The sequence below is a fragment of the Coregonus clupeaformis genome, chromosome 20, assembly GCF_020615455.1.
Source record: "Coregonus clupeaformis isolate EN_2021a chromosome 20, ASM2061545v1, whole genome shotgun sequence".
Lineage (NCBI taxonomy): Eukaryota > Metazoa > Chordata > Actinopteri > Salmoniformes > Salmonidae > Coregonus > Coregonus clupeaformis.
Genome location: NC_059211.1, coordinates 47,924,493 through 47,951,688, shown reverse-complemented (window position 1 = coordinate 47,951,688; position 27,196 = coordinate 47,924,493). Strand labels below are relative to the sequence as shown.

Here is a 27,196-nt window from a genome sequence, read left to right as displayed (position 1 = left end):
TCCAACCAGCATCATCCACACCTGAGAACACTCAAAGACTCTGTAGCTGTCCCATTTTGAAAATAAACAAATTTTCCTCTTGACTTGAAACTATAATACAGAGAGAAAGAAGGCATCCAAGTTTGTGATTGTGAGAGGGACACCATGTGGGACTTTACAAAGATGACACTACTCCTGTCTTTGCTAGTGGCAGTGGCCGTGGCTCAAGGTACGTCAAGTTAATGTCCTCACAATGGCATGTTTATTTGTATTAATGATTGATATGCTATAAACTAGCCAACATAAATCAGAGTTTTCAAACATATAATTTTTGAAGTGTGAACTGTGTTTTAAGATGTTGTTTAATCTATCCCATAAAAAGTAACTTAAATGAATTTGTGCATTTATCAGCAGAATATTTTCCACAAATTTTTCATAATATATGACACTGTGTTTTGTATCATTGCCTTTGTTTGGGATGCCATTTAACTGTCACTGTGGTAAGCAATGTCATTACTCAAATGAGAAATGAGAGAAGTTCATAAGTGCCAATTCAGCCCTGCACCCTGAACAACTTCCTCATTCTGATACACAATGTCAATGATCCACTGCTTGTCTGTAGTAGCGCGCTCTTGAATTTTACAGTATATGAGGAAAATAGCGACAGCTCTCACACTTTGATTTAAACGTTTGAAAAAGTTATTCAAATGGTGTTTATGGTAATTTCATACTTGCACAGATGTCTGTCCTCCTGAACTTAAACTTTAGAAGGTGAGAAAGTAGCCTGTCCCAGTGGATGTCAGTGTTGGACCAACAGTGGCCCTTTAAAGGCTCGGACATACCAATGCTGCTTTTCGACTGTAACACCAGTGTTACACTAGTGAATACGCCCTTATGTTATACTAGGGAAATTTTGTTTCCATAACTAGGGCTGACAGTGAGGAATTGTGAAGAGCAGAATCAACAACCTCTGCATAATCAAAACAGTTGCTTTGTGAGAAGGTGTTAAAGTTCACAGTAAATATGATATTTGCACTGACCCTGGCACTGGCCCTGTATATAGCTTACTTACATTCTCGTGAAACTTGAAACAGTTAGCTATTGTTATGTAAATGCCAGCTGAAAAGTACCAGTGGCCTGGCTTTGGCCCCAAGTGATAGCAGGTCCACCGGAGCCATGACCCAGTGAAACACGGGTGCCGGCCCGCGTAGATGGAAACAGAAAAGTCTGAGCCTTTTTGGTAAAACACTGGGGTAAACTCTTTATGGAAATGCACCACAATAGCGTTTGCCGGCCGAGAGTACTTAGCACATTTACATTTTAGTCATTTAGCAGACGCTCTTATCCAGAGCGACTTACAGTTAGTGAGTGCATACATTATTATTTTTTTCATACTGGCCCCCCGTGGGAATCGAACCCACAACCCTGGCGTTGCAAACACCATGCTCTACCAACTGAGCTACATCCCTACCGGCCATTCCCTCCCCTACCCTGGACGACGCTGGGCCAATTGTGCGCCGCCCCATGGGTCTCCCGGTCGCGGCCGGCTACGACAGAGCCTGGATTCGAACCAGGATCTCTAGTGGCACAGCTAGCACTGCGATGCAGTGCCTTAGACCACTGCGCCACTCGGGAGACATAGCACCTCTGAACAGAGTGACAGACGTAATTTGCGAACCGAGTGCAAACTGATTTTACATGTAGAATTGTGAAAATGTCAGCGGTCAGACATCCACCAGCGGGTGTTCCCTAAAACACAGCGCGCCGAACGAACAGCAGATCAACATTCAGTGTGCTGTGTGTGGTCCTTTAGGTGTTAGTGGTTTGATCCTACTGTAGCACCATAGGGATGCTGTCTGTCTCTGCAGACCCACCACTGGAGGTGTTAATCATGTGGTGTTATGTCATCAGCACGCTAATTTCACTAACATGCTGTCATGTTAATGAGAAGCAGATGGATGTTTGGGGCTTGCTCTGGTCTAGTTGCAACACATGTTTCTCTGAGGTTGATTGTACAACGTCCTTGTTAGGGATCAGGGCCCTTTAAATTTACATTTAAAGGTAATTTCCAATTGAGCCTACATATGCAGCGTTTACCGTGAATGCATTCTCCGTGATCGGATTGAATCTAGTCTGTTATAATGGATGGATAGCCCTGGGATTTTTAGAATTTAGTGCATGTACAGTTGTGCTTGTACAGAAGAAATCTCACACTAACTAGATGTTTGATAGAATGGACAGTGATGAATTCACTCGCCAACACATTGTGGCAGACGTGGTTAGTATTTGTCCCAATCTCACCTCAATACATTAATCAGTGGCTGCAGACTCCTCGTGGGACTCAATCTGCACTCACCAAGAAAACAAGTAACAACTCACTCTTCCTTTTACTATTAATTTCCCCTCCTGTTGCCTCTCTCTCACCTTCCCTCCATCATTCTCTCCATTACGCTCAGTGTTCAGAGATTTATGATCTGTTTCTCTATTTAAGGAGACAGCTGCTCTGCTCCTGGATGCTCAGCGCTACTGAGGTACCGAGACGGAACACTGTGACTGACATTACTCAGTCAGTCAGGCTAAACTTAGTCCTAGGTCTTGGTGGAGTGTTTTAATTAGCCAAATGCCAAGAAGTCTGCCTGTAATGAACTGTAATGTTCTGTGGCCGTGCCAGTCTCGAGATAGAGGTGGAGGTGGGCCAACTGGGACCATGAAGAAGCCTTCTCAGAGCTCCAAAATCAATGTTGTCCTGTGCTAATCGGCCTCATTCAGAGGGACTAGCTAATTCTCCAGATGTTGGCCACAGACTGAATGGAGAGCAGTGGTGGGTGTCTAGCCCATTGACTTTAACCTCTACGGGATCGGTGTCCCATATACGGGACGGTTGAGCTACCGTGCGCTAATGTGATTAGCATGACTGTTGTAATTAACAGCAAATTGTCCAGGACATAGACATGTCTTATATGGGCAGAAAGCTTAAATTCTTGTTAATCTAACTGCACTGTCCAATTTACAGTAGCTTTTACAGTGAAAAAAAGACCATGCTATTGTTTGAGGAGAGTGCACAACAACAACAAATGTATTATTTGTATTATCTTTTACCAGATCTAATGTGTTATATTCTCCTACATTAATTTCCCATTTCCACAAACTTTAAAGTGTTTCCTTTCAAATGGTATCAAGAATATGCATATCCCTGCTTCAGGTCCTGAGCTACAGGCAGTTTTGGTATGTCATTCTAGGTGAAAATGGAAAAAAAGGGTCCGATCCTTAAGAGGTTAATGAGAAAGGGAGGGAGAACAATCGCCACATCAAGGCCCTTCAAATTAAATGACTCCGGTTTCTCTCCGGCTACCGTTTGATCATGCTGATGTCTGCGTTTGAGGAGCAATGTACACTAGCATTACTTTCTGAGACATAGGAATAGGCTAATGTCCAAAAAGCAGTTATTTCTTGAGCTCCTCTATAGCCATTGTAGAAGCACAGGCAAGCACTTGCAGAAATACTGTATTAATGGGGAAATACCATTGAGGCCATTTGTGGGGTTTTTTGTAGCTTGAATTAGGACATTTAGTGTGGTAGAATAAGTTGACGTGAAGAACACAAAGCCTCTGTTATCCTTTTTTAAATCCCCCCAAATCGTGTGGTTGATTTGCATCATTAGTTAATGTCAGGGGCAAAACTGTATTTAGGATAATGGAGCACAGATGCTGCTGACCAATAATCAGTCAGCGGCTCCCCAACCAGCCTACAGCCAAGAGAGAGGAAGAGAGGGAGGGAAGGAGGGAGAGAGGGAGGGAGGGAGCGAGGGAGGGAGTGAGAGAGAGAGACAGACCGACTGAGAGCGAAAGAGAGAGAAAAGCAGAGAGACAGAGCGAAAGAGAGCAGACCGTCTAATTCTTCCACTACAGTACACCTCAGCTAGAGTATGGGCCAAAGAAACAAAACAGCTTCCACATGTCTGCAAGGCCATGGCATAAACACACACACACACACACACCCTTACTTTCTGTTCTGGGCAATCATTTATGTCCATTAATCCATACTGGAAGGCAGAATTAACTTTTCAGCCCAATGGTTTGCCACAAACCCTTTTCTAAATAAAATCCTTCTGATTTTGGACAAATACCTCCTTATTACCTAAATCCAAATAAGGCCTAACACTTCACTGCACACACCTGTTATTGCACTTAAGTGTGGGGCTGTGGCATGGCAAAGCTGCATCAACACTGTGTGGAGAGAGGCTCAGCGTTCAGGCCAGTGCTCAGCCCAGTGCTCAGCCGCCACTCCATCCAAGACATTTCATAACACAGAAAAGTGTTTTTACATTTTCTTCTTGTAAAGGCTCTGGAATATTTTAAACAACCTCCAGACCTGCTGAAAAGCCTGTCTCTGCCAACTAATCTGTCTGGGCTGCCTGTCTAATCTGACTGAAGTCTTTCTCTGGGTATTAAACTTCCTAAACATATACTTTTATTGTCTTGCCACTTTTTATTAGCATGAGGGAATGGCCAAGTGTGCATGCTGCTCTGTCTCAGAAAACACCAGACAGAGCTGCTGAGAATGCCCTTTAGAAGGGCCTGCAGTATTAATAGATGGTTTTGTCCTTGTGTACCCTTTATCTAAAGCACCACATTAAAAGCAGCTTTATGACATGAATGGGAGAGAGGTGAACACACACCTCAAATAGCGGCGTTCCCAGAATAATGAGCAGAGGCCAGTAGGCACAACAACGCCAGGCATACCAGACATTGGCACCAGAATGGCCAAGCCAAGGCAGTTTAGGTACAGAGGGTTGCTAACATTACAGAGACAATGCTGTGGCTGGGGTAGAAATTCCAAACACCCAGTTGAGAGTTCCCCCTCCATGACTAATAGAACATTGCCTGGTATTCAGCTTTATTAAGAGAAGCTAGCCTGTGTGTCTATATTAAGGGGAGAAAGAGGGTATGTTAATAGGTACAGAAACATACTTGGAGCCGTTGTTAATGTATTGTTTCCATTACATGGGACTGTACTTTGACCTCTTCCAGTGTCTTGTTACCGGGTTGGTGTTTCATGAGGGTCATGTCGAGGTAGGAGAGAGGCCTCTATTAGGGAAGGTTAACCAGGAGTAGAGACCTCAGAGGAGAAAATCTGGTTAAGTTTAAGTGTGTTTCCTCACACATAATAGTGTGTTTTAACACATTTTAGATTAAGTAAAGCCACTCACGTACCATTAGCATGAAACAGTGCATATAAAATCATTGGCTTTTAAAATTCACATATAAAGTGTTAACAAGGCACTCAAAGGAACGTTAAAAAGTCAAAGTCAACCACTGGAACCGAGGCCAGTGCACTTAGACACCTGCCATAGCTGAATACAGAACATTTGTTTATTTTACCTTTAACCAGGTAGGCCAGTTGAGAACAAGTTCTCATTTACAACTGCAACCTGGCCAAGATAAAGCAAAGCAGTGCAATAAAAACAACAACAACACAGAGTTAAATATGGGATAACATAACGTGGCCCTTTGATCAACTATGAATACCTACATAAAATGCCATTATGCCAAACAATATCTGTGTTTCTAATTCCCAAAAGCAGGAAGTAGAATAGGCACAACCCCACACAATTAACTAACGATGGCATTGGTACTTACGTACACTCCCTGTAACAAACTGCTCCATCAAGCCACAGCCACAGCAGTGACTGCAACCCACACGTCTTTAAACTCTAATCAAATCAACGTTAATTTAATGCGACAAGGTCACTTGGATGTGTGACCAAACCCAACATGCATCCGCTCATTAATGTTGGTGTTGTTTTCCTCCGCAGTTCATCTAGTAATGATTAGGAAAGCTACAGAGAGAGAGAAACTGTTAGAGGTAGTTTGCTGCATAGGTATTCACATCTGCGCTGCAGAGGTTGTGTGGAGAGACATTTGTTTCTATTTATCCAGTCATTCCATCATGTCAATTAAGGAAAACTGATATAAAATATGAAAACCCCTGTCTATGATATACAATATCAAGCTAGATATGAAAAGCCCACCTTGCATTGACTGATAGCACATTGCTTTACTATTACAGATACACCTTCAGTATGTAGGCCTATGAGCGCAGCGGTCAGTCTGGTTTAACCAGGCTGCTAAGACTGACCTGGAACTTACTGTACGTAATACAACTTGTAAGAGAATCCATTCACTGGGGTGACCACCATACTGTGAAAAAATGCTCCAAAGTCATAAAATTGGAAGAGAATCGTGTTGGCGTAACAAAAAAGAGCCACAGTCAGCAATAACAACCAGAGGGACTGGACTGACGCTTGCCCCTGCATTGGGTGACTTTGTGACTGTGTCCAAAAACTCAGCAGTGTTCCTCATAAAGTGGTAAGCGCTCTCACAGACAGCCAGTCAGTCAGGCAGGCTGTGAGACAGTCCATGGTGTGAATGGCTTTCTCAGGCCGCGATGGCTTCAGGCAGTTGGTTGGGAACCGAAAGAAAGGACGCTGTTAGTCCTTTGATGCCTAACGCTGCCACATATGTGGGGAGTGAATGTAAGTGTGCTTGTGTGTGTAATATCAAATGGGATGACTGCTGCACTGCTGTCTGTAAAATTCAATCAGCATAATGACAAGATCAGATGCAGATACAGAGGGAAGTCAGAGAAGGGAAGAGAACACAGATGTAGAGATGACAGAGGGACTGATGGATCTGCTGTGGTCAACTGGACCTGGTTCATTGGCTCCTGGTTCTACTGGCAATTGCATTCGGAAAGTATTCAGACCCCTTGACTTTTTCCACATTTTGTTACGTTACAGCCTTATTCTAAAATTGATTAAATAGTTTTCCCCCCCTCATCAGTCTACACACAATACCCTATAATGACAAAGCAAAATTTAAAAAAAAAAACTGAAATACCATATTTACATATTTATTCAGTACTTTATTGAAGCACCTTTGCCAACGATTACAGCCTCAAGTCTTCTTGGGTATGATGCTACAAGCTTGGCACACCTGTATTTGGGGAGTTTCTCCCATTCTTCTCTGAAGATCCTCTCAAGCTCTGTCAGGTTGGATGGGGAGAGTCGCTGCACAGCTATTTTCAGGTCTCTCCAGAGATGTTTGATCGGGTTCAAGTCCGGGCTCTGGCTGGGCCACTCAAGGACATTCAAAGACTTGTCCCGAAGCCACTCCTGCATTGTCTTGGCTGTGTGCTTAGGGTCATTGTCCTGTTGGAAGGTGAACCTTCGCCCCAGTCTGAGGTCCTGAGAACTCTGGAACAGGTTTTCATCAAGGATCTCTCTGTACTTTGCTCCGTTCATCTTTCCCTCGATCCTGACTAGTCTCCCAGTCCCTGCTGCTGAAAAACATCCCCACATCATGATGCTGCCACCACCATGCTTCACCGTAGAGATGGTGCCAGGTTTCCTCCAGACGTGACGCTTGGCATTCGGGCCAAAGAGTTCAATCTTGATTTCATCAGACCAGGGAATCTTGTTTCTCACGGTCTGAGAGTCCTTTAGGTGCCTTTTGGCAAACTCCAAGCTGGCTGTCATGTGCCTTTTACAGAGGAGTGGCTTCTGTCTGGCCACTCTACCATAAAGGCCTGATTGGTGGAGTGCTGCAGAGATGGTTGTCCTTCTGGAAGGTTCTCCCATCTCCACAGAGGAACTCCAGAGCTCTGTCAGAGTGACCATTGGGGTCTTTTTCACCTCCCTGACCAAGGCCCTTCTCCCCTGATTGCTCAGTCTGGCCAGGTGGCCAGCTCTAGGAAGGGTCTTGGTGGTTCCAAACTTCTTCCATTTAAGAATGATGTAGGCCATTGTGTTCTTGGGGACTTTCAATGCTGCAGACATTTTTTGGTACCCTTCCCTGAACTGTGCCACGACACAATCCTCTCTCGGAGGTCTACGAACAATTCCTTCGACCTCATGGCTTGGTTTTTGCTCTGACATGCACTGTCAACTGTAGGAACTTATATAGACAGGTGTGTGCCTTTCCAAATCATGTCCAATTAATTGAATTTACCACAGGTGGACTCCAATCAAGTTGTAGAAACATCTCAAGGATGATCAATGGAAACAGGATGCCCCGGAGCTCAATTTCGAGTCTCATAGCTGGGTCTGAATACTTATGTAAATAAGGTATTTCTGTTTTTTTAAACATTTATAAAAACCTATTTTCGCTTTGTCATTATGCGGTATTGTGTGTAGATTGATGAGATGTTACATTTTTTAATACATTTTCGAATAAGGCTGTACCGTATCAAAATGTGAAAAATGTCAAGGGGGTCTGAATGCTTTCCGAATGCACTGTATATATATATATATATATATATATATATATATATATATATATATATATATATATATATATATATATATATATACCTATACCTATACCGGGGTATTTGGAAATAGCCACAGGATGGTTTTTCAATACCGTCAATACCTAAACTACAGTATTTCTTTAAAGTTTTTTTTGTTTTTATCATATTGAATAATTGTATATACTTTTAAGTAAATACCTGCAGTCAACTTGTGCAATTTGTTAGGAGATAAAGAAGATTGTGTTCTTCATTTCACCTGTCACATAATTTTTCATTATGAAGCTCACTGGTAGTCCCCAGTCACATGGTGTTTGTTTACAAGCGCAATGACAAGAGACTGGAGCCTTGTGAGTCACTCCCTGTTGTGCAGCGTGCGCCAAGTGATCTAGTTCTAAAAAATAAATAATGGGAAAGTGGTGCGTGCATATGTATTCACCCCCTTTGCTATGAAGCCCCTAAATAAGATCTGGTGCAAACAATTACCTTCAGAAGTCACATAATTAGTTAAATAAAGTCCATATGTGTGCAATCTAAGTGTCACATGATCTCTCACATGATCTCAGTATATATACATCTGTTCTGAAAGGCCCCAGAGTCTGCAACACCACTAAGCAAGGGGCACCACCAAACAAGCGGCACCATGAAGACCAAGGAGCTCTCCAAACAGGTCAGGGACAAAGTTGTGGAGAAGTACAGATCAGGGTTGGGTTATAAAAAAATATCCGAAACTTGGAACATCCCATGGAGCACCATTAAATTGCTTATTAAAAAATGGAAAGAATATGACACCACAACAAACCTGCCAAGAGAGGGCCGCCCACCAAAGCACACGGACCAGGCAAGGAGGGCATTAATCAGAGAGGCAACAAAGAGACCAAAGATACTCCACAGCGGAGATTGGAGTATCTGTCCATAGGACCACTTTAAGCCGTACACTCCACAGAGCTGGGCATTATGGAAGAGTGGCCAGAAAAAAGCCATTTCTTAAAGAAAGAAATAAGCAAACACGTTTGGTGTTCGCCAAAAGGCATGTGGGAGACTCCCCAAACATATGGAAGAAGGTACTCTGGTTAGATGAGACTAAAATTGAGCTTTTTGGCGCAAACCCAACACCTCTCATCACCCCGAGAACACCATCCCCAGAGTGAAGCATGGTGGTGGCAGCATCATGCTGTGGGGATGTTGGTGGTCCTCTGTAGCTCAGCTGGTAGAGCACGGCGCTTGTAACGCCAAGGTAGTGGGTTCGATCCCCGGGACCACCCATACACAAAAATGTATGCACACATGACTGTAAGTCGCTTTGGATAAAAGCGTCTGCTAAATGGCATATTATTATTATATTATTATGTTTTTCATCGACAGGGACTGAGAAACTGGTCAGAATTGAAGGAATGATGGATGGCGCTAAATACAGGGAAATTCTTGAGGGAAACCTGTTTCAGTCTTCCAGAGATTTGAGACTGGGACGGAGGTTCACCTTCCAGCAGGACAATGACCCTAAGCAACACTTGTGTGGTTTAAAGGGAAACATTTAAATGTCTTGGAATGGCCTAGTCAAAGCCCAGACCTCAATCCGATTGGTATGACTTGAAGATTGCTGTACACCAGCAGAACCCATCCAACTTGAAGGAGCTGGAGCAGTTTTGCCTTGAAGAATGGGCAAAAATCCCATTGGTTAGATGTGCCAAGCTTATAGAGACATACCCAAAGAGACTTGCAGCTGTAATTCCTGCAAAAGGTGGCTCTACAAAGTATTGACTTTGCGGGGTGAATAGTTATGCACGCTTAAGTTCTCTGTTTTTTTGTCTTATTTCTTGTTTGTTTCACAATAAAAAATATTTTGCATCTTCAAAGTGGTAGGCATGTTGTGTAAATCCAATGATACAACCCCCCCAAAAAATATATTTTAATTCCAGGTTGTAAGGCAACAAAATAGGAAAAATGCCAAGGTGGGTGAATACTTTCGCAAACCACTGTATGGTAAAATGTTTATTCTATTCTACTGAGCCATTTACTTTATGTTCTTATCTTTTATTATTTCTTATTATTGTTGCATTGTCGAGAAGGAACCTGCAAGTAAGCATTACGTTGGATGGTGTATACCATGTGTATCCCGTACATACGACTAATAAAACTTCAAATTTGCTCAAACCCTACATCCCAATCCGAGCACTCCGTTCCACCACCTCTGTTCTCTTGTGTTACGCAGAGTGGAACAGGGGAACCCAAGAGCAGACTCAGACGAGGAGACTGGGATGAAGTAACCAAGATATTTATTGAAACACAAGGGGAGGATGGAGTGCAGGTCAGGGGAAACTGCTGGAAACCAGGTGCGGAGGCTAAGGCTGGAGCGAGGGAGGCTAAGGCTGGAGCGAGAGAGGCTGAGGCTGGAGCGAGGGGGGTTGAGACAGGGTGAACAGGTCCGGAGGGGAATCCAAGGGAATAGTAGAGTGGGGAATCCAGGACAGGGTAGCAGGATGACGAGACGTAGGACTGGAGACAAGGATCAGAGTCGGAGCGGGCAGAACTGTAGCGGAGAGGAAACCAGCGTCAGGCAAAGGAAAACATGCACAACAGGATAACAGGATCTGAATAGTAACTAACGGCTAGAACCGTAGACTGACTGAGCAGAGATTACGATCTGGCAGTGTGGAAGTGGCAGGACTGAGTATTTGTAGAGGTCTTGATTATGGAACAGGTTGCAGCTGGTGGGGATCTGCTCTGACTCCAGCACACCTGTCTCCGCCCACACAGTCACACACACACAGAGAGAGAGAGAGGTAGAGGGAGAGAGTATTGGGGGAGTGGCGGCAGGTCAAGGAGACACAGGATGAGCAGTAGAGGGCGATGCAGGAACAGATGTGACATCTTGACCATCCCATCCCTACACGAGGGCAGCTCCCACTCAGCCCAGCCAAAGCTCTTCTCTGTCCTGGCATCCCAATAGTGGAACAAGCTTCCCCCTAAAGTGAGGATAGTGGAGCCCATCTTTCGAAAACGTATGAAACCCTACCTATTTGAAGAGTATCTTAAATAACTCTCATGGAAATGCAAATGTGAATCTAGATGGAGCTTTTCCAGACTGATTGCTGACATTTAGCTAGCTTGCGGGGGCGGTAAAACAGAACCAGGCTTGTCTTTGTATTCTGGAAACACAGACACGCCAGGGGCAGTGCACCGAGATCGGGTAACCCACCCCATGACTTCCCTGTGGCCTTCAACCACGGCCCACGGAGTGAGACGTATACATTCCTCTCACATTCACAGACACTCAGACAACCTGATGAGAGCATGCCGAGGACCCACTACTCAGACACGTAGCTCCGCAGACTAGAAAACTGTCATGCTTTCGCCCCCATAAATCTAGTTCTCCCTGTTGTAAAACGTGGTGGATCCATTGAGCAGAGCTCCTGAGGTCACTGTTACAGTATTACAGTATGGTAGTGGTACAGGTTGGTGGTCATGGTGTAATGGTGTATTCATGGTGTGGTTTTCCCCATCCAGGACCCATCTGGAACAGCTCTCTGCTCAAGAAGTGGAGCCAGACAGACAGGAGCAGGAAGCTGGCCTACAACACGCTGACCGAGCTACAGCAGACCACAGGTGAGTGAGCTCACTCCTAATGCCACCTGGTTTACCAATAGAACCTGGGAGGGAGGAAAACTCACACAACACAGTCTTCTGCGCCAGACAGAGTGATTTTCCCCCTTTGATGTACTCCTAGACTTTACACACCCATGGTAACAGCAGAACATTGACTGTTAATATGTACAGTTTTATCACATACTAGTAACATTAATCCATACAATTTATCAGAGTTAGGGGTCAAGTCCACTTTTAAGCAAAGGCCAAGGGTGAGACACCATGAGGTTTTTCCCCGATTCATCAACTGAGTTTGAATTGATTTCCAGAAATGGAATGACATGCCTGTATTGTGTAATTCATGTTTAGTTCCAACTAGACATTCACATTCCATTATGCTTAGATTCAGTCTTGTTTCTTTGATTGAGCAGTCTGGTGAAAAGGGACAATGGTGTTAACTTGCCAGGATCATAGCAGAGCAAGAAAATAGCATGGAAATAAGAGTCTACTTTATATTCACATGAGTGCAGTTGAACTATTCATTACAAAGTCATATCTAAGCCAACACATAATATCCAAGTTCAGGAAATTAAAACGAAGTACCTAATGTCACCACAGGGGCGAAAAGCACTGGATTTTGATAACTAGAGAGAGGTCACTGGGTCTGTGTTGAGATTGTCTACCTACAACAACACAGAGAACACATCCTGATAATGTCTCCCAATAGATCACCTCACTTCGCTCTTGATGCCTTGCAAGGGTCTCGTTCCAATGAAGCAATCTATTATTCAGAGAAAGAAAGATCCCATGGTATGTTGCTAATGAAATGCAGTGAGGTTGTTTCTTCACATCTTTGGAAATCCTCAGAGCTGAACATGTGGCAGACAAAAGCTAGACAGTGTGTCTCTTTCCCTCCCTCCTCCTCATCTGACTGCCTGAGTTGAGGCCGCAGGGCTTGGAAAGAGTTTGGTCAACGCAGGCTCCCCTGTGTGTCTCAACTCAGCAGAAAATTGCAGTAGCAGACTCTTCTCTTAAACGTTGCAACCTTCCTCCTGGTTGTGACCCGTATCTCCCTGTCTTTGTCTCCCTCTGCATGTATGGCAGGTGTGACTGAATGGACGTCCTGGTTCAACATCGACCATCCAGGGGGGAATGGAGACTATGAGCGGTTAGAGGCCATCCGGTTCTACTACAGGGAGAGGGTGTGTGTCCGGCCTGTGGCCATGGAGGCCCGCACCACAGATTGGGTAGCAGCAGCAGAGACCGGAGAGGTAACCCACTCCAGCCTAGAGAAGGGGTTCTGGTGCATCAACAAGGAGCAGCCCTACGGACGCATTTGCTCCAACTACCATGTCCGCTTCCAGTGCCCACCAGGTACCAACAGACCACCATACCCCATTCACATGTGTTATAAAGTAGATGTGTTATAATAGCTTTGTGTACAGGATTCTGAACCCATGCTGTATTTATGGGACAGTAGAATGTTGTGAGGAGATGGCCAATTATCCCTTTCCCTTACTTACTGTGCTGTATACTGATTCAAAACAGAACATCAGTGGAACAAAGGCCACTTAAGCCTTGCATCTGCTACTGTGTTATGGACACTAATGATCTGTTTTGTCTTTTCCCAAACTGTGAAAGAACTGTGCTTGTACATAGTTCAGTAAAAGTTATTTTTGCAAACTTCAGGCCAGCTTTCTTACTTGCTTCTCAGTCCAGGCCTAGCTTCTGGGTCTGAGTCCATTCTACCCATTATATCTCTATGTGGAGAACTCACTCACCCTTGTCACTCTGTCTTGTTTCTGTGTGTCCAGTTCAGGCCTACTGGACAGACTGGGCCGCCTGGGGAACTTGCTCTGCTACAGCCTGTAATGACGTGGGCATCCAGGTCCGCAAGAGGAAGTGTATGAGCATCCAGCCCCTGCCCCTGCTGCTGGTGCCCCCATGCCAGGGGCACCACACGGAGAGGAGGGAGTGTGCCACCCCACCATGTGAAGGTACCCTCCCAACACGACCTATACATAGACCTACAGCAGGGGTGTCAAACTCATTCCATGGAGGGCAGTGTCTGCTGATTTTTGGTTTCTCCTTTCAATTTGTGTCCAGTTAAGACCTAGACAACCAGGTGAGAGGAGTTCCTAACTAATCAGTGACCTTAATTCATCAATCAAGTACAAGGGAGGAATGAACCTGCAGACACTCGGCCCTTCGTGGAATGAGTTTGACACGTGACGTACAGTATACCATGCCAATCTTTAACATCAAGCCAATCATGATAATTATCGTGGACATTTTTACCTACTTCATCCTCTGCCAAGAGACATTCAGCTGATCAGAGTCATCACTGACATGAAGACAATCAGTGTAATTTATCTGCAGCCAACAGATCTGAGATGTAGCAGTAGGTACATTAGCGATTAGATTGTTAATAAGTACAGAGACTACCCCCACAGTAGAGCCTTTGGCAGCGGTATAGTTTCCTACACATAAAAGCCTCTTCTCTCTAGGTGTCACATTTTTCCTAAATTCTCCCGAACATGTGCTTCTTCCAATTATCTGTCACTGTCGTCAACACACCTTTGATGTTCATAAAGCTCCAATGGCTTTGATCAGGAGGAGGCTGTCACTGTGCACTTTCCTCTCTAAGGGGAATCAGTGGCAGCACTGTCTCTGCTACATCCCACAGAAAGGAGGAAACTACCTGACACGTAACACTTTCATCAGTTGACCAGTAGCCTGGCAAAAGTCCTGTGATAATACTTTTACAATGCATCTTTCCTTGAAGCTACACTTACAGTTCAGTTACAGTTGTGTATTATCTGGATCATTTATGTTTACTTTGTGTTATTTGACTAGCCAAGTGGACTCAGTGGAGTCCATGGGGAGCATGCTCGGTGACCTGTGGCAAGGGTCGCAGGATCAGGAGGAGGACCTGTGTGAGAACCTCTTTAACAGTGCAGTGTGTGGGACGAGCGGCTGAAATCCAGAAATGTGGGAAAAATCCATGCCCACGTAAGTTGTACATCTAAAGAGACAGAAAAATTTGAAATAATCATAATAATCATGTGTAAAAGTATACTGAATGTATTGTGTGTTTATGTGTATCTGCAGCCAATTGTAAGCGTGAGTGTCCCAAGGGTCGGCCCAATGAGGACTGCAGTCGCTGTGTGTGTGAGGGCCACGTGCTCCAGGGAGAGGTCCTCAGTATGACCGGTGTTCCTGTAGCGGGGGCCAGGATAGCGCTGGCCAGCCGGCCCAAGATCATCCACGCCCGCACTGATGCCAAGGGCCTCTTCAGACTCCCAGGGGTCTGCTCCAGCTCCCCCACCCAGCTCTACATTCGCAAGGAGAAGTTTGCCCCCATTACCGCCTCCACCTCCAGCAACAGCACCGGGTCATCCTGGTTAAGGGTGGTCCTAAAGTCCGCAGGCGAGTCACGCTTAATAACATGAACAAACAAAAGCCCAATGATAAAGTATGTTCTCTATGTACTTTATACTGGGTTGAGCCAGTCAGTCTGTCTGTATAACCATCCAACCACTAGAGTCAAACTAGGGGAAGGACATACAGTGGGGAGAACAAGTATTTGATACATTGCCGATTCTGCAGGTTTTCCTACTTACATAGCATGTAGAGGTCTGTAATTTTTATCATAGGTACACTTCAACTGTGAGAGACGGAATCTAAAATAAAAATCCAGAAAATCACATTGTATGATTTTTAAGTAATTAATTTTCATTTTATTGCATGACATAAGTATTTGATCACCTACCAACCAGTAAGAATTCCGGCTCTCACAGACCTGTTAGTTTTTCTTTGAGAAGCCCTCCTGTTCTCCACTTATTACCTGTATTAACTGCACCTGTTTGAACTCGTTACCTGTATAAAAGACACCTGTCCACACACTCAAACAAACAGACTCCAACCTCTACACAATGGCCAAGACCAGAGAGCTGTGTAAGGACATCAGGGATAAAATTGTAGACCTGCACAAGGCTGGGATGGGCTACAGGACAATAGGCAAGCAGCTTGGTGAGAAGGCAACAACTGTTGGCGCAATTATTAGAAAATGGAAGAACTTCAAGATGACGGTCAATCAACCTCGGTCTGGGGCTCCATGCAAGATCTCACCTCGTGTGGCATCAATGATCATGAGGAAGGTGAGGGATCAGCCGAGAACTACACGGCAGGACCTGGTCAATGACCTGAAGAGAGCTGGGGCCACAGTCTCAAAGAAAACCATTAGTAACACACTACGCCGTCATGGATTAAAATCCTGCAGCGCACGCAAGGTCCCCCTGCTCAAGCCAGCGCATGTCCAGGCCCGTCTGAAGTTTGCCAATGACCATCTGGATGATCCAGAGGAGGAATGGGAGAAGGTCATGTGGTCTGATGAGACAAAAATAGAGCTTTTTGGTCTAAACTCCACTCGCCGTGTTTGGAGGAAGAAGAAGGATGAGTACAACCCCAAGAACTCCATCCCAACTGTGAAGCATGGAGGTGGAAACATCATTCTTTGGGGGATGCTTTTCTGCAAAGGGGACAGGACGACTGCACCGTATTGAGGGGAGGATGGATGGGGCCATGTATCGCGAGATCTTGGCCAACAACCTCCTTCCCTCAGTAAGAGCATTGAAGATGGGTCGTGGCTGGGTCTTCCAGCATGACAACGACCGAAACACACAGCCAGGGCAACTAAGGAGTGGCTCCGTAAGAAGCATCTCAAGGTCCTGGAGTGGCCTAGCCAGTCTCCAGACCTGAACCCAATAGAAAATCTTTGGAGGGAGCTGAAAGTCCGTATTGCCCAGCGACAGCCCCGAAACCTGAAGGATCTGGAGAAGGTCTGTATGGAGGAGTGGGCCAAAATCCCTGCTGCAGTGTGTGCAAACCTGGTCAAGACCTACAGGAAACGTATGATCTCTGTAATTGCAAACAAAGGTTTCTGTACCAAGTTCTGCTTTTCTGATGTATCAAATACTTATGTCATGCAATAAAATGCAAATGAAATACTTAAAGATCATACAATGTGATTTTCTGGACTTTTGATTTAGATTCCATCTCTCACAGTTGAAGTGTACCTATGATAAAAATGACAGACCTCTACATGCTTTGTAAGTAGGAAAACCTGCAAAATCGGCAGTGTATCAAATACTTGTTCTCCCCACTGTATAAATCAACAGGACAGTCTGAAGTAGTTGAGACCATTACACGCAAATATACACTATATATACAAAGGTATGTGGCCAACTCTTCAAATTAGTGGATTTGGCTATTTTAGCCACACCCATTGCTGACAGGTGTATAAAATCGAGCATACAGCCATGCAATCTCCATAGACAAACATTGGCAGTAGAATGGACTTACTGAAGAGATCAGTGACTTTCAACGTGGCACCGCCATAGGATGCCACCTTTCCAACAAGTCAGTTCATCAAATTTCTGCCCTGCTAGCGCTGACCTGGCCAACTGTAATTGCTGTTATTGTGAAGTGGAAACGTCTAGAAGCAACAACGGCTCAGCCGCAAAGTGGTAGGCCACATAAGCTCACAGAACGAGATCGGCGAGTACTGAAGTGCATAGCGTGTAAAAATCATCTGTCCTCAGTTGCAACACTCACTACCGAGTTCCAAACTGCCTCTGGAGGCAACGTCAGCACAATAACTGTTTGTCAGGAGCTTCATGAAATGGGTTTTCATGGCCGAGCAGCCGCACACAAGCCTAAGATCACCATGCGCAATGCCAAGCGTCGGCTGGAGGGGTGTAAAGCTCGCCGCCATTGGTCTCCGGAGCAGTGGAAACACGTTCTCTGGAGTGATGAATCAAGGCCCTTTCCTGTTTCAGCATGACAATGCCCCTGTGCACAAAGTGAGGTCCATACAGAAATGGTTTGTCAAGATCAGTGTGGAAGAACTTGACTGGCCTGCACAGAGCCCTGACCTCAACCCCATTGAACACCTTTGGGATGAATTGGAACGCCGACTGCGAGCCAGGCCTCATCGCCCAACATCAGTGCCCGACCTCACTAATGATCTTGTGGCTGAATGGAAGCAAGTTCCCGCAGCAATGTTCCAACATCTAGTGGAAAGCCTTTCCAGAAGAGTGGAGGCTGTTATAGCAGCAAAGGGGGGACCAACTCCATATTAATGCCCATGATTTTGGAATGAGATGTTCGACGAGCAGGTATCCACATACTTTTGGTCAAGTAGTGTATATACAGTGAGGTCCGTAATTATTGCATCCATTGATAAAGATGAGCAAAACACACTGTATAAAATAAATAATGCAAATGTATGCCAAACAAAAAACAATGATTACAAAGTTAAACAAACCATACAACTCTATGCACAAAGACGACTTCTAACAATTTACATAGAAAATTTTACAAAAACACATTTACTTGAAAAACAGTGCAGATGCAAAGTTTGGTAACATTATGACTGTACCAACAGCACAAACCGTCATTCTGTTACCAACATTTGCATCTGCACTGTTGTTCAAGTAAATGTGTTTTTGTATAAAATGTATGTGGAAACTGTTAAAGGTAGTCCTTGTGCATGATAGGGGTCAAAATGATTGGATCTCCTGTTTTCAGTACTCCAGCACCCCTCTCTTGCGAGGATAACGACACTGAGCCTTTTTCAAAAATGTTTTATGAGATTAGAGAACACATTGGGAGGGATCTTAAACCATTCCTTCATACAGAATCATTCCAGATCCTTTATATTCTTCATCTGCACTTATGGGAAGGCCCTCTTCAATTCAAACCACAAGTTTTCAATGGGGTTCAAGTCCGGAAACTGAAATTGCCATTGCAAAATTTAGATTTTGAGGGTCAATTAACAATTTCTTTGTGGATTTTGAGGTGTGCTTGTGGTTATTGTCTTGTTGGAAGATTAACTTGCGGCCACGTTTCAACCTCCCCTTGTTAAGGTCAATGGCATCATGAACTTTACCAAGTACCAGGACATTTGAGCCAAAAACCTGGTTGCCTCTGCCAGGAGGCTGACAGTTGGCCGCAAGTGGATCTTCCAGCAAGACAATAACCCCAAGCTCACATCAACATCCACAAATAAATGGTTAATTGACCACAAAATCAACATTTTGCAATGGCCATCTCAGTCTCCGGACTTGGTGGTTTGAATTGAAGAGGGCAGTCCATATGCGCAGACGAAGGATATCAAGGATCTGGAAAGATTCTGTATGGAGAAATGGTCTAAGATCCCTCTCAATATGTTCTCCAATCTCATTAAACATTTTAGAGATAAGCATTTTGTGACAACTGCTGATGTAAAAAGGTCTTTATAAAATACATTTGATTGATTTAAATTTGATTGAAAAGGCTCAGTTTTGTTATCCTAGCAGTGGGAGAGTGCTGGACTATTGAAAACGAAGATTATGATTTTTTTTATTACTTTTTTTTAAATCAATGTTTTTGAGCATACAATTTAGCTCAGTATTTGTATTATTTATTTTATACAGTATTTATTGCTCATCTTTATCAAGGGATCCAATAATTCCAGACCCAACTGTATGTGGAAACTAAATAAACACAGGTGCAGTCATAGGGCAGTATTTTAACCATAATCACACACCAATCATTTTTCATAAGTACGGAGACCAACAATAGTTTAAACTGTAGGCCTGATTAAGTTTTATGGAATCATGATGCCTCAGTGGTACCATTCACAACAGTTCCGGAGCCAGGTTTTTAAGGATTTGTTTCCTACTGCTTTGCAGAGAAGCCATATGTTGTAAAGCACCCGGAGGACAAAGTGCGTTACGAGGGACAGCGTGTGATGTTGTGCTGCAAGGCAACAGGGTCGCCCATGCCTGACAAATACTACTGGTAAGATAATGCATTTACTTTTAAGTGCCGGAAAAATCCTCCAAGTTTTATTTTAATCATGGCTAGATGCCATTATATTAAAGTTTAAATAGCTTATTAGAATGTTCTGTATAACTTTTTAATGGCATGTTCTCCTTTCCAGGTACCACAACGGGACCCTACTGGATAGGAATGTGTTTAAATACGAAGAGGATCTGGTGCTGAGAGGCCTGAAGCCAGAGCAGACAGGACATTACTACTGTAAAGTCAGCAGCCAAACAGGCAGCATCAAGTCTTCACAGGCATTCCTCACTGTTATCGGTATGTATAGACCTTATCCATCAAATCCTATACTAACTGTACCTATACTGTCCTTGTAGAAATGGACAGTATGGGAAGGATGCTGGAGTAAACTGAATGAGAAAGATAAAAAAAACTTATACTGTATCTGTTACAACTAAAGAAATACACCCAAGGAAAATAAGATCATAAAATATCAAGGGCCACAGAAACTGGCAGCACGTGAGCAGTAAGGTTTTATTATGTTTACATTGGTCGAAAGCAGCCTTTTCTAAACAAATATTATTTACAGAGAGATCACCCTGGACACGGTAAAAACCCAAATCCCAGTTCTTCAGAGCGCCACGTATTGAAGTGAAATCCAAGATTGACAATAAATCCTGTTCCTTTTTTTGTAAAGTCAGACAAGTATGCGTTTCCACATCCGTGCGGGATAGATACACATTGTGCGTATTCCCCAGTTGCTTGTTAGCCACGATATAGATTGACAAATAGGGTTTGTGGGGGAGTGTGCTAAAGCAATCAGCCTTGGGAAACAGCCTGAGAGATTTGCCCCTGTGAATAGAACAACAACACCTGGAACACCAAGGCTCTTAGTGGATAATGATGAACCTGCTTCACACTACCAGCCCAGTGTGGTTCCCTTCACTAGGGAACATTAGGCTACACTCCAGTTAATTAATAAAACAATTACATTCATTAATATTAAAAGACAGGACTACATATGTAGGATCTTCATTTGATCCCCCTGTTGCAGGAGAACTTTCCTGCAATGCAGGAAAGGTCAAACTTGTAGTGTATTTGAGGTTTAAAAAGGCTTCTGAAGTTTTGACATTTCAGACTTGATTTTCCGTTGCGAAAAATGTATCAACCCTTACAAAAATGTCCATTAATTATAATCCACATAATAATTCAAATTTCTTATTGCTGCAGGATAATTTTCCTGCTGTGGCAAACTGGCTCAATTTAAGATCTTACATCTGTACCATTTTCTTATCGTTTCTTTTAGTTGTTGTAAATGTAATTAGTTTTTGAAAGAACGCAAAGGGACCAGGGACGGAAATTACACATTGGGCTAATCAGACTGTTCCATCTGTCTGCAATAATCTTCTTATTTGTAGGATGAGGAGTTTAACAGGAACACTGGAGCATATACTCAGCCATGATTTCATGCACATTAATCATTTTGCCAACATTTGGGTGAACAATAAACCTTTCTTTCCAATTCCCATCTGGATGGTTGGTGAACAAATGTTCTCCCGAAGTTCACATCTAATTACCCCATTATGAATGCTTTGTAGTGCAACTTGGCTAATCATGGTTGTCGCTCAGCCATGTGGACAGAGAGAACATCTGTGTTTAAGTGAACACTTTACATTGCGTGCTATCTCCTTTACCATGTAGTTACCTGCATTATACCTTGGTAACCTCCCGAGTGGCGCAGTGGTCTAAGGCTGTGCCACTAGAGATCCTGGTTCGAATCCAGGCTCTGTCGTAGCCGGCCGCGACCGGGAGACCCATGGGGCGGCGCACAATTGGCCCAGCGTCGTCCAGGGTAGGGGAGGGAATGGCCGGCAGGGATGTAGCTCAGTTGGTAGAGCATGGTGTTTGCAACGCCAGGGTTGTGGGTTCGATTCCCACGGGGGGCCAGTATGAAAAAAAGAATAATGTATGCACTAACTGTAAGTCGCTCTGGATAAGAGCGTCTGCTAAATGACTAAAATGTAAAAATGTAAATGTAACCACAATGCAATTAACCAGCATTACATAACCACCAGATACCTATAAAAACAACACTACTCTTTTTCCACCGATAATAAAGGAAACTTCTAAATGTAGTTCATTGTTATTGCATACTAATTACACACAATTACACTAATGCTCCCTATAAAAATGAAATTCTAGATAATTACATGTCAATTTGGTTGATTAATGTGAAGTGTGACAGAGTGGGTAATTTGCATCTGTTTTTTGTATGAATTTATAAGTGAATGAGTAAATGTACTTCTATATGTGCATATGCATGTATGTTTACATCCATAAAACATAAGTGTACTCTCATTGCTAACTCTATGTGCTGTGTGTTCCACAGCTAAAGGCACACCGGCATGCAACCCCACTCCTGAGAACCACCTCATCAGACTGCCCATGGACTGTGTTCAGCCTGGGACGGACTCTAAGTTATACAACGCCGGCCGCTGCCCCCACAACAAGTGTGCAGGCTCCCTGGACTTCGACCTGCGATGCAGGGATGGAGGTGGCTACTGCTGTGGGGTCCAGAAGATGGAGAGCCGGGTAATAGACTGTGGGAGTTACAGCCTGCCCATCAAGGCTGTAACTGAGTGTGGCTGCCAGAAGTGTGTAGTGCCCAAGGTGCTTGTACGTGGCAGGGTGGTCACAGCAGACAACGACGAACCACTGCGTTTCGGGCACATGTACATTGGCAAGGAGAGAGTGGGCACCACAGGGTACAAAGGAGGCTTCACACTCAATATAACCCCAGACACAGAGAGGCTGGTAGTCAACTTTGTGGATCCCACACAGAAATTCATTGACACTCCTAAGGTGTTTATCTTCGACAAGAGAGGGGGCTCTGTTTACCATGACGTGAAGGTGATGAGAAAGCAGGAACCCATTGATATCAACGCTGGAGAGACAAATACCATTTACTTAGGAGAAATCAAAGGGGAGGACCCCATTGGACAGATCATTATACCTCCAAATTCTTTCCACAAGAATAATGGGGAGGTGTACGAAGGTACAGTGAAAGCCAGTGTCACCTTCATTGACCCCAGGAACATCACCACAGCTGCTGCAGCGCCTGGTGACCTCAACTTTGTGGACGATGAGGGTGACATGCTTCCCCTGAGGACATATGGGATGTTTTCCGTTGACTTCAGAGATGAGGCGAACCAGGAAGTCCTGGGGGCTGGAGCGGTCCAAGTACTCTTAGACACGCAGCACGTCAAAATGCAAGAGCACATTCCCAAAATGAAACTGTGGTCCCTCAACCCAGACACAGGCGTCTGGGAGGAGGAGAGTGACTTTCACTACACTCAGGCCACATCTGGTGGTAATGGGAGGAGCAAGCGAGAGGAGCGCACTTTCCTCATAGGTAACATGGAAATCAGGGAGCGTCGACTTTTCAACCTGGACGTGCCTGAGAACCGCCGCTGCTACGTCAAAGTGCGGGCATACATGAATGACAAGTTCCTGAACACTGAGCAGCTGGAAGGTGTGGTCATCAGCCTGATAAACTTGGAGCCCAAGCCTGGCTTCTCCTCTAACCCCAGAGCATGGGGTCGCTTTGACAGTGTGATAACTGGACCCAATGGAGCCTGTCTGCCAGCCTTCTGTGACGCCAAGGTGCCTGATGCTTACACAGCTTATGTCACAGGCATTATGGGTGGTGAAGAGCTGGAGGCAGCTCCCTCAACCCCCAAGATGAACCCAAACATCATTGGAGTGTCTCAGCCATACTTAGACAAGATAGGCTACCAGCGTTCAGACCACGATGATCCAGCTCTCAAAAAAACAGCCTTCAGAATCAACTTGGCAAAACCCAACCCCAACAATGTGGAAGAGACCAATGGGCCAATATACCCCTATCAGAGTTTAATAGCCTGTGAAAATGCCGGAGTCGATGCCAACCACTTCCGATTCTTCAGAGTGGAAAAGGATAAATACGAATACAATGTTGTGCCCTTCCAAGAGAACGACTTAACATCGTGGACAGGTGACTACCTCTCCTGGTGGCCCAACCCTCAGGAGTTCAGGGCTTGCTACATCAAGGTCAAGATCCAGGGGCAAAAGGAGGTCATGATAAGGTCACAGAACCATGGAGGCACCCACCCTGAGACCGCAGGTCAGCTGTACGGTATCAGAGACATCCGCAGCACCCGTGACATGCATGTGGCCAACACTTCCGCAGCTTGCATCGAGTTCAAGTGCAGTGGCATGCTCTTCGACCAAGCCGCAGTCGACAGGTCCCTCATATCAGTCCTCCCACAGGGCAACTGTCGGAGAGTGGGCATCAACAGCCTGCTAAAGGAGTACCTGACCAAGCACCCCCCTACCTCACTGAACAACGAGTCCCATGCCTTCAACATGCTGGGCCCTGTTGACCCCTTGGGGCACAACTATGGCATCTACACGGTCACAGACCAGAACCCTAGGGTGGCAAAAGAGATCGCCATTGGACGCTGCTTTGACGGTACCTCTGACGGCTTCTCCAGAGAAATGAAGTCAGACACTGGGGTTGCTCTGACCTTCAGCTGCCCAGAAAGGACTGTGACCAGGGAGAGTCTCTTCCAACGCCTCCAGACGAACCCCAGCCAGACCCTGTCTCAGATGGCCCGGGACATGCGGGAGACGCAGGGGCTACAGGTCCGAGGAAGGTCCTCCCGGGTGGTGACCTACCCCTCTGGGTCCACCAGCCGCAGATCCAGCTCCTCTACCAGGAGGAGATCCATGATGCGGGCACAACAGGACAGGCAGTAGATCTGCCGTTAGGTGAGTTCCCATTTTTTGTTGAGCCACAGATTGAAAATTGTTAGTGCGTGCAAAGTTTTCCTAACACCTTTCAATCTACTCTTAGATCTTTGGGTTGGAAATTAAGAAGATGGCGTCCTCACAATCAAAGAAGGAAATGTCAAGTTGGGTCAGCTTGGTGATGTTGGATGTGAACTTTCTCTGAACAGCACGGTACTCTATTGAAACAGTCACCACTCCAGTAAAACATCACGGAGGAGAGAAATTAAGACATTTATTTTCTCTGAAACTTACTTGAAGGGTTTGGCAATAAATATCAGTATTCATTTTATTCCTTGAGAAGAAGTACATTTCTTTAGCTTTCATCAGTCCAGCAAAGGACGTTAATTTAATAGGTGTTAATAGCCTTTAATGAATGAAACGACAAAATCAATTTCTGAGAAATCAAGTTTTATATTTGGATTTGTAGCGTTTCACATGAACCATTGTGGCCGTCTTTTCTGATGTCTATGATTGCTTGAGTTATAACCAACTGCAACTGTAAAAGCCAGTCTAAATGCTAAACACTTCGTAATTGGCCAACGCTTTCCATTGCACTCATTAGTCCCTCAAGATCAGAGGAACATCAGGACCTAGTGATCCAGTCTGTTTGTAACAGACAGTGGGCCCCTTTTCTAGAAACTAGGAAGTATTCTCTGCCAAGAAGAGGCCTATTTAAGAGGATGCATTGGGGTGCAAGGAATTATCGCATCTGTGGAACAGAGAACGATTTTTAGTACCCTTGTTTCTAGCTTTTTTAAATGTATTTTTAATTAGCATGTCACATTGCCAACTGCGATCCAGACAAACCTAACTACAACATGCATCAGGACCCTAGCCAAGACAAGCATCCCTTAACAAAACGGATCTCAGCAGTAGACTAAACAGAGGCTGTGGTATCGGACCTGGGAGAAGAGATTGTGAGGAATGACACAATTACCTTCAGTCCTTACTTCCCACAAAGTCCCCAAGTACTCATCCAACACACCTCTCTGTCTGTTCTTCAACATCCCTTCAACGTTACTGTCAGGAATGTAAAAAACAAAACAAATCAACAACAGACATGAAAACCCTATTTATACATAGCAGAGAATTAGCTAGACTAATTCTGAGACTAAATTGACTGTGTTGTTGTTTGGTGTGGGGGTGTCTGTCTTTGTCTCATGTACAATCGCTATATTCTATTTTGACTTGAGAGCCCTTGCAAATCATGACGTGACAAGTCAATATTCTGCACTTGGTACTGCTGGTAAATAGGGTAAATCCTTCAGTAAGTTTGGCTGTGGTATACTTAAGCAATAAGGCCAGAGGAGGTGTGTTATATCGCCAATATACCACGGCTAGTGCTGTTCTTATACACGATGCAACGCAGAGTGCCTGGATACAGCCCTTAGCCATGGTATATTGGCAATATACCACAAATCCCTGAGGTGCCTTATTGCTATTATAAACTGGTTACCAAGGTACTGTAATTAGAGCAGTAAAAATACATGTTTTGTCATACCTGTGGTATAACGTCTGATATACCACGGCTTTCAGCCAATCAGAAATCAGGGCTTGAACCACCCAGTTTATAATAAGGATATTTGTAAGGGAGCTTGTAGAGGATTCCATTGCATTTTGAATTACAGTGAATAACCATAATTCAAATGTTAGGTAATCGTTTTACATAGTCAGTGTCATGTACACTACCGGTCAAAAGTTTTAGAACACCTACTCATTCAAGGATTTTTCTTTATTTTTACTATTTTTTACATTATAGAATAATAGTGAAGACATCAAAACTAGGAAATAACACATATGGAATCATGTAGTAACCAAAGAAGTGTTAAACAAATCAAAATATATTTTATATTTGAGATTCTTCAAATAGCCACCCTTTGCCTTGATGACAGCTTTGCACACTCTTGGCATTCTCTCAACCAGCTTCAAGAGGTAGTCACCTGGAATGCATTTCAATTAACAGGTGTGCCATCTTAAAAGTTAATTTGTGGAATTTCTTTCCTTCTTAATGCATTTGAGCCAATCAGTTGTGTTGTGACAAGGTAGGGGTGGTATACAGAAGATAGCCCTATTTGGTAAAATACCAAGTCCATATTATGGCAAGAACAGCTCAAATAAGCAAAGAGAAACGACAGTCCATCATTATTTTAAGACATGAAGGTCAGTCAATACAGAACATTTCAAGAAGTTTGAAAGTTTCTTCAAGTGCAGTCGCAAAAACCATCAAGCGCTATGATGAAACTGGCTCTCATGAGGACCAACACAGGAATGAAAGACCCAGAGTTACCTCTGCTACAGAGGATAAGTTCATTAGAGTTAACAGCCTCATAAATTGCAGCCCAAATAAATGCTTCACAGAGTTCAAGTAACAGGCACATCTCAACATCAACTGTTCAGAGGGGACTGTGAGAATCAGGCCTTCATGGTCAAATTTCTGCAAAGAAACCACTACTAAAGAACACCAATAAGAAGAAGAGACTTGCTTGGGTCAAGAAACACGAGCAATGGACATTAGACCGGTGGAAATATGTCCTTTGGTCTGGAGTCCAAAAGGGAGATTTTTGGTTCCAACTGCCGTGTCTTTGTGAGACGCGGTGTGGGTGAACGAATGATCTCCGCATGTGTATTTCCCACCGTAAAGCATGGAGGAGTAGGGGTTATGGTGTGG

At 44.3% G+C, this 27,196-nt stretch overlaps 1 protein-coding gene across 1 annotated transcript; it reads left to right on the top strand.

Annotated features, from left to right (window-relative positions):
* Positions 1–25,954, top strand: LOC121532915 (cartilage intermediate layer protein 1-like). Its single transcript, XM_041838707.2, has 10 exons — positions 1–208; positions 11,794–11,892; positions 12,976–13,245; positions 13,686–13,868; positions 14,728–14,883; positions 14,983–15,315; positions 19,608–19,716; positions 19,859–20,016; positions 22,088–24,507; positions 24,593–25,954. The coding sequence occupies exons 1-9, from the start codon at positions 145–147 to the stop codon at positions 24,493–24,495; spliced, it is 3,780 nt and encodes a 1,259-aa protein (XP_041694641.2). The 5' UTR covers positions 1–144; the 3' UTR covers positions 24,496–24,507; positions 24,593–25,954.
* Positions 25,955–27,196: the final 1,242 nt, after the last annotated feature.